General features: G+C 33.8%; 1 protein-coding gene across 1 annotated transcript in view; it reads left to right on the top strand.

Moving 5' to 3' along the window:
- The window catches only part of LOC149798748 (uncharacterized), a 337,174-nt gene that overhangs the window by 108,427 nt on the left and 214,373 nt on the right, over positions 1-14,374 (top strand). Inside the window, exons 26-28 of the mRNA XM_089957621.1 lie at positions 6,031-6,144; positions 9,402-9,515; positions 11,709-11,828. Coding sequence (XP_089813747.1) covers positions 6,031-6,144; positions 9,402-9,515; positions 11,709-11,828 — 348 coding nt within the window. The remainder of the gene's footprint in view (positions 1-6,030; positions 6,145-9,401; positions 9,516-11,708; positions 11,829-14,374) is intronic.

Here is a 14,374-nt window from a genome sequence, read left to right as displayed (position 1 = left end):
CTATGATTACCAAGTCTTGCTAAATTGCATGGAAATTGGAGTGCCATCCCTATGATTACCAAGTCTTGCTAAATTGCATGGGAATTGGAGTGCCATCCCCTATGATTACCAAGTCTTGCCTTATTGCATGGGAATTGGAGTGCCATCCCCTATGATTACCAAGTCTTGCTAAATTGCATGGTAATTGGAGTGCCATCCCCTATGATTACCAAGTCTTGCCTTATTGCATGGGAATTGGAGTACCATCCCCTATGATTACCAAGTCTTGTCAAATTGCATGGAAATTAGAGTGCCATCCCCTATGATTACCATGTCTTGCTAAATTGCATGGAAATTGGAGTGCCATCCCCTATGATTACCAAGTCTTGCTTAATTGCAGGTGAATTGGAGTGCCATCCCCTATGATTACCAAGTCTTGCTAAATTGCATGGGAATTGGAGTGCCATCCCCTATGATTACCAAGTCTTGCCTTATTGCATGGGAATTGGAGTGCCATCCCCTATGATTACCAAGTCTTGCTAAATTGCATGGAAATTGGAGTGCCATCCCTATGATTACCAAGTCTTGCTACATTGCATGGGAATTGGAGTGCCATCCCCTATGATTACCAAGTCTTGCCTTATTGCATGGGAATTGGAGTGCCATCCCCTATGATTACCAAGTCTTGCTAAATTGCATAGTAATTGGAGTGCCATACCCTATGATTACCAAGTCTTGCAAAATTGCATGGGAATTGGAGTACCATCCCCTATGATTACCAAGTCTTGTCAAATTGCATGGAAATTAGAGTGCCATCCCCTATGATTACCATGTCTTGCTAAATTGCATGGAAATTGGAGTGCCATCCCCTATGATTACCAAGTCTTGCTTAATTGCATGTGAATTGGAGTGCCATCCCCTATGATTACCAAGTCTTGCTTAATTGCATGGGAATTGGAGTGCCATCCCCTATGATTACCAAGTCTTGCTAAATTGCAGGTGAATTGGAGTGCCATCCCCTATGATTACCAAGTCTTGCTAAATTGCATGGAAATTGGAGTGCCATCCCTATGATTACCAAGTCTTGCTAAATTGCATGGGAATTGGAGTGCCATCCCCTATGATTACCAAGTCTTGTTTAATTGCATGGGAATTGGAGTGCCATCCCCTACGATTACCAAGTCTTACTAAATTGCAGGTGAATTGGAGTGCCATCCCCTATGATTACCAAGTCTTGCTAAATTGCATGGAAATTGGAGTGCCATCCCTATGATTACCATGTCTTGCTTAATTGCATGTGAATTGGAGTGCCATCCCCTATGATTAGCAAGTCTTGCTTAATTGCATGGGAATTGGAGTGCCATCCCCTATGATTACCAAGTCTTGCTAAATTGCAGGTGAATTGGAGTGCCATCCCCTATGATTACCAAGTCTTGCTAAATTGCATGGAAATTGGAGTGCCATCCCTATGATTACCAAGTCTTGCTAAATTGCATGGGAATTGGAGTGCCATCCCCTATGATTACCAAGTCTTGCTAAATTGCATGGGAATTGGAGTGCCATCCCCTATGATTATCAAGTCTTGCAAAATTGCATGGGAATCAGAGTGCCATCCCCTATGATTACCAAGTCTTGCTTAATTGCATGGGAATTGGAATGCCATCCCCTATGATTACCAAGTCTTGCAAAATTGCATGGGAATTGGAGTGCCATCCCCTATGATTACCAATTCTTACTAAATTGCATGGGAATTGGAGTGCCATCCCCTATGATTACCAAGTCTTGCTAAATTGCATGGGAATTGGAGCACCCTCTTTTTCTGATTGCTTCTTGCAACTGTGAACAGTCATGGCTCAGTGATCTATTTGTCATAGATATTAATATTTCAAAATAAGAATAATTTTCACTGTTTCTCATTTGGGTATGTATACCGCACACTGTATAGCGAATTGTGGTTTGACTCTTTTTGCATACATAAGGTAATTCAGTAGGGGGACCATATGTATGGTTTGATTCTTTTTGCATACATAAGGTTATTTAGTAGGGGACCATATGCATGGTTTGATTCTTTTTGGATACATAAGGTAATTTAGTAGGGGATGATAACATAATAATAATAATAATAATAATAACGAGGACTTTGTATAACGCCTAATCTTTAGAAGCTCTAAGCTCTTGACAACATTAGACAACACCTATAACATAAAATATATATAATGATATGATTACAAAACCAAACACCATGAAATTAGAAAACATGAAAAACATGCTGAAAATATTTAAGGTAGGAAACATTATTAGGTCTTTAAGTTTGTTCTTGCAGTCGAAATAAGTGAGTTTTAAGAGCACTCTTGAATGGGATCACTGTGTCTTTGTGTCTAAGTTCAGTGGGCAATTCATTCCACGTTGCTGGGCCCTGGTATGCAAAAGAACGCTGTCCATATGACTTTATTTTCATAGTGAGAATAATGAGTATACGATTGTCAGAAGAGGAGCATAAGTATCTTGCTGGTGTGTACACATGGGTGAGGTCGGATAGGTATGTTGGACTGGAGTCCTTCAGTGAAATGTAGCACAGAGAACAAATTTTGTGTTTGATTCTGGATCAAATGGATAGCCAGTGTAGAGTACAGAGCAGCGGGTAGGTGTGCTCTGAATGTGGTACTCTAAGTGTGATCCAAGCAGCTGTGTTTTTAATTTTTTGAAGTCTCTGGAGTAGATATTGAGATGAACTAGATAGAATTGAGTTACAATAGTCCAGTCTTGAAACTACTAATGAACACACAAGTGTCTTAGTGTCCTCAACTGAAAGATGTATGGTTTGACTCTTTATGGATACATAAGGTAATTTACTAGGGGACTATATGCTTGGTTTGATTCTTTTTGGATAAATAAGGTAATTTAGAAAGGGACCATATGCATGGTTTGACTCTTTGGATACATAAGGTACTTTAGTAGGGGGGACCATATGCATGGTTTGACTCTTTGGATACATAAGGTAATTTAGTAGAGGACCATATGCATGGTCTGACTCTTTGGATACATAAGGTACTTTAGTAGAAGGACCATATGCATGGTTTGACTCTTTGTATACATAAGGTAATTTAGTAGGGGACCATATGCATGGTTTGACTCTTTGGATACGTAAGGTACTTTAGTAAGGGACCATATGCATGGTTTAACTCTTTGGATACATAAGGTAATTTAGTAGAGGGACCATATGCATGGTTTGACTCTTTTGATACATAAGGTACTTTAGTAGGGGACCATATGCATGGTTTGACTCTTTTAATACATAAGGTACTTTAGTAGGGGACCATATGCATGGTTTGACTCTTTGGATACATAAGGTACTTTAGTAGGGACCATATGCATGGTTTGACTCTTTGGATACATAAGGTAATTTAGCAGGGGACCATATGCATGGTTTGACTCTTTGGATACATAAGGTAATTTAGTAGGGGACCATATGCATGGTTTGACTCTTTGGATACATAAGGTAATTTATTAAGGGACTGTATGCATGGTTTGACTATTTTTGGATAAATAAGGTAATTTAGAAAGGGACCATATGTATGGTTTGACTCTTTGGATACATAAGGTAATTCACCAGAGGGACCATATGCATGGGTTGCTCATAATTTTGTACTTATGCACAATAAGCACTTGGAGTGAGTGAGTTATGTCCCTTATAAAAGCCACTGCTTTTATAATTAAAGGCCTGATTATTTCCAAAGATTTCTTAGCTACTACGTTCCACCAGCAGAAAATTGCAATGTTTTATTTTATATGTATCCATACATATTTTGTGAACTTCATTTATTTCAGAATAATGCACAGCCATTTAACTTTTTAATTATAAATGTGCTTTTTTAATATTATTCTAATCTAATTTCAAATCCATATCTGATTATTTGATGGTAAATATGTATTGTACAGTTTTATCTAAGTTCCAAATTGATAAAAGAGAAACTAGATAATTTATATAACTTGTATGTAATTTACATTATGCTAGACTAAAACATTTTCAATTTGTAATTTATGGGCTGTCTCTTTTTCTCTTTCTTTCCCTGATTACAGTTATATGCCATGGATACATACTGATAGTAGAAATTATGCTTTTCCTCAGAATATGGAAGAAATTGAACTCCATGCCATATTAAACTTGGTCTGGAGGTTTACTGGAATATCTATCTTCTCCCTATTTGCTCAAATGCCAACATGCACCAGTGTATAATGCACATTCTGAGTTTTTCCTCAGTTATTAATGCACATTCTGAGTTTTTCCTCAGTGTATAATGCACATTCTGAGTTTTTCCTCAGTGTATAATGCACATTCTGAGTTTTTCCTCCAAATGAGCAGAAATAACATAATGTTGCCATATAACATGCATGTGATATGATACATATCAAAATCTTAATTTTGTTCTGTTTTCAATGTGCATGTGATATGATACATATCAAAATCCTAATTTTGTTCTGTTTTCAACATGCATATGATATGATACGTATCAAAATCTTAATTTTGTTCTGTTTTTAAAGTCTCAGATAACAACAGTGGGCCATTTAAGATAGTGAATGAAAACAGTGATGTTATGGATGGCCCTTGAAGTTGCCATTTTATGATTCACCTTGTTGACATCTCTACAATGTATCTCCATGTCCATGTGTCAATAAAATATTGCTCACTTTATTGTATCAAAGATATGGTGGCGCTCACCAGATAATATGTACTTTTGGGAGGGTGACGTATGTAAGGTGAAGTAGTTCGCATTTAAAACATGCACAGTGGAGAGAATGTTTGCATACCTCTATGCTACATTAATGTAATGTGGATGATATTTCTTTTGGATATTGCACTTTTGGAAATTTTACATGATTTAAGCACACTGCTAACTAAAATGACTGCTCCCTTGTGTTAAAAAATCAGTCTGAATTAGTCTAAAGTACACTATACATAGCAGCTATTAAAATAGGGAAAATGAATTTTGCCAGACTAGACAATACCAGCTTCTGAAAGTGCACTGAATGAAATACCAAATATGTAAAATGTAAAAAAAGTTATCGGCTCTTTTTTATACAATTTACCTCTGAAGTTCAGGAAGTGAAAATGACCAAGTAGAGCTAGCACTCTTTTGAAAGGTGCACATTTGAAGTAAGGCCAAGCTGTATACTCTATAACCCATAGTACACCCATCAATCATACACCAAAATAAAGGGAATTAAAGGTTCTTTGCATTAGACCTAAGATATACAAGGTCTGTTTTAAATAGCCAGTATAACCAGTGAGGAAAGCCGGGGACATTCTTTTTCTTTAAAATCCTAACCCTATGCAAAATGCGAAACTGTATAGCGCCACCTATAAGCTTATTCTCCAAAGAAAAGTAAATAAGTTGCCAGTTTACCAAGATGGATGCGTGGTAAGTATGTTTAGCATGTCAAAGCTTAGCTGGCACTAATTATCGTGAAAAGACGAAACTGAGTCAATGAAACCTTCATTACTATCAAATGCTTTGATTTAAGATGAGAAATAAAAATAAGTTTGCCTTCCAAAGAAGAACAAAATGCTTTCTTTTTTGAACGATTTCATTTTTAAAAGTAATTTTGGTACCAGGGTTTACATCAAGAAAATTCAGTTTTTATTATCAGCAAATTCTTATGGCAGTATGGCCCCTTTAAACTTTGCCATTCATTTTCATTCTGCTACATAGCTTTGGAATGACTTCATGGATTGAACTCAGGCTTTACATTTAGAAAACCTAGTTCAAGCTTCATATTAACTGCTCCTAGCAAAACTCTGGAAGTTTGACTTGGAGCTTTGCCCTTTAATTCCCACTCAGAAGCTTTGAAAGAAACTTTATCATTAAATTTCAACTTGAAAATGTTTGAAGGTCTTCAATTATAGTTTGGTATTCATATTAACAAGACAAAAATCAGGTATAATTTTCATCAGTTTCTAGCATAATTTGATGAAGTTATGGCCCATGTTTGGCAAAGCTCTACATTAGGTTTAATATTTACTGATTTCAGGCATTCATATATATTTTGTAGATATCGATGACTGCGCATCTGGTCCTTGCCTGTTTGGAGGAATATGTGTGGACATGCTTGGTGATTACAGTTGTAACTGTACTACTGGACTTACTGGAAAGAACTGTGAAACAGGTTTATTTGCGTATTATTTTGTTTTCTAAAATTACAGACTATACATGTATTGGTCAAAATTTTGAATTCATGATAAAATATGTATTTTTGAAGTACATAAGTAGCAAAATACTGATTATGTCAAAAGTATAAAAACAATGATGCATATTTTTGAAACCTTGTTTTCTATTCAGATAAATTTTAAAAATCAACTAGACACCATGTATCTATTTATTGCTCCTGTTTTTAGCTCACCAGTGTGATTTTGTTTTTAGCTCACCTTATTGGTTCTGTGCAAGTCATCCACTGTCCATCATTGTAGAATCAAATTATCCATCACTTAATCTCAGATGAGTAATTTAGTTCTTTCCACTAAATAACTTTTAAATAACATCAAGAATTGAAATCTGTTTATTTAAATAATAAATACTCTTCATCATGTAGTCAATCTAATCCCATTAATCCCAAAAATTTCTCTAATCCCTCAACCAAACAAACCTCTAACCCGATAAATCATGCATACAGTGTTGTATTTATGCCCAAAATATAAAATCTTTTATACCAAGAAACCAAATTTATTGCCATTTTTTGGCATACAAAATTTGTCCTCATATGGAAACAGCCAAAATCAGTCTCTAAAATTCTGTACAATTCACTTTGCCATTTCAAAATGTCCTCAACCAATCATCTCATTTATCAGAGTATATTCAATTTCATTTATCAGAATATATTCAGTTCCATTTATCAGAGTATATTCAATTTCATTGATCAGAGTATATTCAATTTTATTTATCAGTATGTTCAATTTCATTTATCAGAGTATATTCAATCCCATTTATCAGAGTATATTCAATTTCATTTATCAGAGTATATTCAATTTCATTTATCAGAATATATTCAACTTCATTTATCAGAGTTTATTCAATTTCATTTATCAGAGTATATTCAGTTTATCAGAATACATTCAGTTTCATTTATCAGAGTATATTCAATCCCATTTATCAGAAAACATTCGGTTTCATTTATCAGAGTATATTCAGTTTCATTTGTCAGAATATATTCAATTTCATTTATCAGAGTATATTCAGTTTCATTTATCAGTATTTTCAGTTTCATTTATCAGAGTATATTCAGTTTCATTTGTCAGAATATATTCAATTTCATTTATCAGAGTATATTCAGTTTCATTTATCAGAGTATATTCAGTTTCATTTATCAGTATTTTCAGTTTCATTTATCAGAGTATAATATTCAATTTCATTTTATTAGAGTATATTCATTATACTCATGCTGCACCCAACAGAACCAGCTTGAGTCATATGCTGGAATAAAAGACCCTTTTCTACCATACAAATCCTAGGGATAATCTAACCTTTTATACTGTACAAATCCTCAGGACACTCTAACCCTTTATACTATACAAATCCTCAGGATACTCTAACCCTTTATACTATACAAATCCTAGGGATAATCTAACCCTTTGTACTATACAAATCCTCAGGATACTCTAACCCTTTATACTATACAAATTCTTGGGATACTTTAACCCTTTATACTATATAAATCCTCACGATACTTTAACCCTTTGTACTATACAAATCCTCAGTATACTTTAACCCTTTATACTATATAAATCCTCGGGATACTCTAACCCTTTATACTATACAAATCCTCAGGACACTCTAATCCTTTATACTATACAAATCTTTGGGATACTCTAACCCTTTATACTATATAAATCCTTGGGATACTATAACCCTTTATGCTATACTATACAAATCCTCAGGATACTCTTACCCTTTATACTATACAAATCCTCAGTATACTCTAACCCTTTATGCTTTACAAATGTTCAGGATACTCTAGCCCTTTATAGTATACAAATCTTCAGGATACTCTAACCCTTTATACTATTCAAATCCTTGGGATACTCTAACCCTTTATACTATACAAATCCTTGGGATACTCTAACCCTTTATACTATACAAATCCTCGGGATACTCTAACCCTTTATGCTATACAAATCCTTGGGATACTCTAACCCTTTATACTATTCAAATCCTCATTATACTCTAACCCTTTATGCTTTACAAATCCTCAGGATACTCTAACCCTTTATGCTTTACAAATCCTCAGGATACTCTAACCCTTTATACTATATAAATCCTCAGGATACTCTTACCTTTATACTATACAAATCCTCAGTATACTGTAACCCTTGATGCTTTACAAATGTTCAGGATACTCTAGCCCTTTATACTATACAAATCCTCAGGATACTCTAACCCTTTATACTATTCAAATCCTCAGGATACTCTAACCCTTTATACTATACAAATCCTTGGGATACTCTAACCCTTTATACTATACAAATCCTCAGGATACTCTAACCCTTTATACTATACAAATCCTCAGGATACTCTTACCCTTTATGCTATACAAATCCTCAGTATACTCTAACCCTTTATGCTTTACAAATCCTCAGGATACTCTAACCCTTTATACTATACAAATCCTCAGGATACTCTAACCCTTTATGCTTTACAAATCCTCAGGATACTCTAACCCTTTATACTATATAAATCCTCAGGATACTCTAACCTTTTATACTATACAAATCCTTGGGATACTCTAACCCTTTATACTATACAAATTCTCTGGATACTCTAACCCTTTATACTATACAAATCCTTGGGATACTCGAACCCTTTATACTAAATAAATCCTCGGGATACTCTAACCCTTTATGCTTTACAAATCCTCAGGATACTCTTACCCTTTATGCTATACAATTCCTCAGTATACTCTAACCCTTTATGCTTTACAAATTCTCAGGATACTCTAACCCTTTGTACTATACAAATCCTCTGGATACTCTAATCCTTTATGCTATACAAATCCTCAGGATACTCTAACCCTTTACACTATACAAATCCTCTGGATACTCAAACCCCTTTTCTACCATAGTAATAATAGGGATACTCAGACTCAGACCCCTGGTATGAAGGTCTTTAATTTTTTTTAAATAACTGATGCCATTAAGTATGGACACCATTATTATTATTATAAGTAGATCCAGGTAGGAATGAAATTATAAATAGTGTGACCATTGTAAATGTTTATATTATATTTCTTTGTACAAATGGCATATTTTGTATGATCATTGTCTAGTATTTTACTTTATCAATTAATTTTTCCAAGCAAAAAAGTCAAGTTTTTCAGTATTTTGGCATGGCTTTTCATACAGCTTATTACATCCAAATATCCCTACATTTCAGCTACAAACAAATGTGATCCTAATCCCTGCCTCAATAGAGCAACCTGTGTCCAGCTTTCTGGGAAATACTTGTGCCAGTGTCCTCCTGGTTTCAATGGATCTATATGTGAATTGAGTGAGTGTTTACTGCAAATTCCCATTTAATTTTACACCTCTCTTTTTGTGTCTATGAAGAGCAAGTATAGTGTTATCCATGTTTAGCCATCATGTCATATCACATGTCATATCACAGTCATCATGTCATCTCATATCATATCATGTCATATCACAGACATCATGTCATATCACTGCCATCATGTCATATGAGTCATCATGTCACATCTCATCATTTCATGTCTCATCATGTCATGTTATATCACATCTATCACATCTATCATGTTATATCACATTATTCCATGCTGTCATGCCTATGGTGAATTATAATATCACATGTTATCATGTTATCATGTACATTGTGAATATCACATCATGTCATATTATCCTGTCTGTGGTGAATATCACCTCATGTCATGTTTTTTTGTCCATTGTGAATATCATATTGTATTGTCATCATGTCCATTATGAATATCACATCATGTCATGTCATCATGTCCATTGTAAATATTCAATAACATGTCATCCTGTCCATTATGAATATCACTTCATGTTATGTCTTTCTATTGTGAATATCACTTCATGTTATGACTTTTTGTCCATTATGATTATCACCTAGTGTCATGTCATTCTGTCCATTGTGAATATCACATCATGTTATGCCTTTTGTCCATTGTGAATATCACATTGTATTGACATCATGTCCATGGTGAATATCACATCATGTCATAACATCTTGTACATTGTGAATGTCACATCATGTCTTGTCATCCTGTCCATCATATATTCCATTTTTGCTCAATAATGTTTGAAGCAATAAGAATCAAATTTATTTTGAGGTTTCACATTTAGAAGGCTTAGGTCACATACAGCTTTCACTATAGGATGATAAGGTTAAGATATCTAAGGATGCTGTTTGACTAAAAAATTTACCCTTCAATTACATGATATTGATGGGGGCATGTGCTTTGTGTTTCAAATCTGCATTTAATGGTGAGACATCAGTCTCACTTGTTTTGCATCAACCATTAGAATTTGTATCCAAGCTATGTCTTAAACCTTTCCTAGTCATAGACAATTTGATTAGATCATAACATGGTTGGCAGGTGGGACAGCTTTTTGTGAACCCCATGCACAAGTTAAACCTAGAAGTAAAGAAAATTTTGTTGTGAGTATGAATGAAGTCAAAATAGTTTACATAGGTATGTCACCAGACTTCAGGTTTTATATGTTAATTATTTTGTGGAATGAATGGATACACAAATAACAGTTGCTTTTTAAAGAAATTACAACAAAAATGTCATCTCATTGCATTTATTTGCCTCGCATCACAAAGTGATTGTGAGGAATGAAAACATTTACTAAAGGCTGGCAAGTAAGATGAGTCCAGCAACAAACAACGTAGACCCAGACCTGCCATTACATAATGTACTGGCAGAATAGGGTCTGTGTTTTTATTTCTACTGATTACTCCTAATAAACTGCATTGATCCAGACCTGCCATTATATAATGCACTGGCAGAATAGGGTCTATGTTGTTATTTTTACTGATTACTCCTAATAAACTGCATTGATCCAGACCTATCATTGCATAATGCACTGGCAGAATAGGGTCTGTATTGTTAGTTCTACTGATTACTCCTAATAAATTGCATTGATCCAGACCTGCCATTACATAATGCACTGGCAGAATAGATAGGGTCTGGTTTGTTAGTTCTACTGATTACTCCTAATAAATTGCATTGATCCAGACATGCAGTCCCATTATGCAGCAGTAGATTTGGGTCTTTGTGATTTGCAGCTTGTTTTAACTTATAATCAAGTTTATACAATATATGTTTTGTTTTGTTTTTTAATTTTTCATGATTGTTATACCTTAATTACTGAGAAATATAATACTGATTCTGATTATTTTTGTACCGTAATTACTGTTGTATATAACATTGAATTTCATGATTTTTTATAATAATTGCTGAAGTATATAACATTGAATCTCATGATTTTATATCTTAATTACTGTGGTATATATAATTTATCATATTTGTACCTTAATTACTGCAGTATATAATAGTGTGTCATGATTTTTGTACTTTACTTACTGAAGTATTCACATTGTAACACAAAAGGCATTAATGGCATCTCATCACAGTCCATAGTACATATTACATATTTTCTTTCCTGTATGTCCATTTTCCATTAAAATTAATAATTTCAGATATAAATGAATGTTTACTTGGAAGTGGACCATGTGAAAATGGTGGAACATGTACAGACACTTTTGGTTCCTATGTTTGCTCATGTCCCATGGGACTGACAGGTCCAACTTGTACTATAGGTGAGTCTGCCCTCTGTTATGGCTCTGTGGTCTTAAACTCAGTAACATAAAGAGCAAAGCAAAGAAGTTTGGTAAAATGCAACAAATAATTTAATTCTATAAGATATAAAATGAAAATGAAAGAGGAACTTCATTACCTTCTAATGCTAATCATAAATATGTATTCTTTAAAATACATTTGATGTTAAGAGTTCATAATGTAAATAAGACATATTTGACATGGTCACTAAAACATAGTTGATATTGTGAATAAGACATAGCTGACATGGTCACTAAAACATAGTTGATATTGTGAATAAGACATAGCTGACATGGTCAATAAGACATAGTTGACATGGTCAATAAGACATAGCTGACATGGTCAATAAGACATAGTTGACATGGTCAATAAGACATAGTTGACATTGTAAGATATATAGTTGATAATGTTGATATTGTTGACATTCTCAGTGAGACATTGTTGACATTTTCAGACATTGTTGACATTGTCTGTAAGACATTGATGGTAATGTCTGTAATACATAGTCAACATTTCAGTAAGATATTGTTGACATTTTCAATAAGACAATAATGACATTGTGTGAATGACATTGTTGACATTTTCAGTAAGACACTGTTGACATTGTCTGTAAGACATAGCTGACATTGTCAATAAGACATTGTTAACATTGTAAAACATAGTTGACATTTTCAGTAAAACAGTTGACATTTTCATTAAGACGTTGACATTGTAAGACATAGTTGACCTTGTCTGTAAAATATATAGTTGATATTGTTGACATTTTCAGTGAGACATTGTTGACATTTTTAGTAAGATATTGTTGACATTGTCTGTAAGACATTGTTGACAAATGTCTGTAAGACATTATTGACATTTCAGCAAGATATTGTTGACATTTTCAATTTGACAATGTGTGAATGACATTGTTGACATTCTCAATAAGACATAGTTAACATCGTCTGTGAAACATAATTGACATTTTCAGTAAGACATAGTTGACATTGTCAATAAAACATAGTTGACATTGTGAGACATAGTTGACATTTTCAGTAAGACATTGTTGACATTTTCAGTAACACATAGTTGACATTGTGAATAAGTCATAGTTGACATAGTTGACATTGTCTGTAAGACATTGTTGACACTGTCTGTAAGACAGAGTTGACATTGTCAATAAGACATTGTTGACATCATCTGTAAGACATAGTTGACATTGTCAATAAGACAATGTTGACATTGTCTGTAAGACATAGTTGACATTTTCAGTAAAACATTTTTAATAAGACATTGTTGACATTGTAAGACATAATTGACATTGTAAAATATATAGCTGATATTGTTGACATTTTCAGTAAGACATAGTTGACATTGTCAATACAACATAGCTGATATAGTTGACATTGTCTATAAGACATAGTTGACAGTTTCAGTAAGATGTTGACATTTTCAGTAAGACACTGTTGACTTTGTATGTATGTATGTATGTATGTATGTACAAATGAATTATGAATGTATGTAGGTCATTAGGTACGTAGATAGGGAGGTAGGTATCTGAGTTTAAGAGTACATCAGCACAATACTGCCTATATGGTGCTTATTAAAAGTTAGGTTCTAAAAATGTACTTATTAAGAACAAAAGAAAAAAACTTTATCCATGGTTATATGTTATGAGGCACAAAACATTTTCATCCTACAACGAACAAAATAACTGGATTCACTTTGATAGCACATTTATGATATGTGATGAGAAAAACAATGCTTGACAATGTCAGCATTGTCTTTTTGAAAATGTCAACAATGTCTTACTGACAATGTCAACTATGTCTTATTGACCATGTCAACTATGTCTTGTTGACAATGTCAACTATGTCGTATTGACAATGTCAACTATGTCTTATTGATAATGTCAACTATATCTTACTGGAAATGTCAACAATGTCTTACTGAAAATGTCAACAATGTCTAACTGAAAATGTCAACAATGTCTTATGGACAATGTCAACAGTGTCTTACTGAAAGTGTTGACACTGTTGACTTTGTAAGGCATAGTTGATATTGTCTGTGAGACATAGTTGACATTTTCAGTAAGACATTGTTGATATTTTCAGTAAAACATAGTTGGCATTGTGAATAAGACATAGTTGACATTGTCTGTAAGACATTGTAAGACATAGTTGCATAGCTGGCATTGTCAACAAGACATTATTGACATTGTCTGTAAGACATAGTTGACATTTTCAGTAAGACATAGTTGACATTTCAATAAGACATTGTTGATATTTTAAGACATAGTTGACATTGTCAATAAGACATAGTTCAGTAAGACATTGTTGACATTTTCAGTAAGACACTGTTGACATTGTCTGTAAGACATTGTTGACATTTTCAGTTAGACATTTTGACATTTTCAGTAAGACATTGTTGACATTTCCAGTAAGGTATAGTTGACATTATCAATAAGACTTAGTTGACATTGTCAATACAACATAGTTGACATTGTAAACAAGACATAGTTGACATGGTCAATAATACATAGTTGACATTG

The sequence above is a fragment of the Sinohyriopsis cumingii genome, chromosome 5, assembly GCF_028554795.1.
Source record: "Sinohyriopsis cumingii isolate HCF-2022 chromosome 5, ASM2855479v2, whole genome shotgun sequence".
NCBI lineage: Eukaryota > Metazoa > Mollusca > Bivalvia > Unionida > Unionidae > Sinohyriopsis > Sinohyriopsis cumingii.
This window is presented reverse-complemented; position numbering and strand designations above follow the sequence as displayed.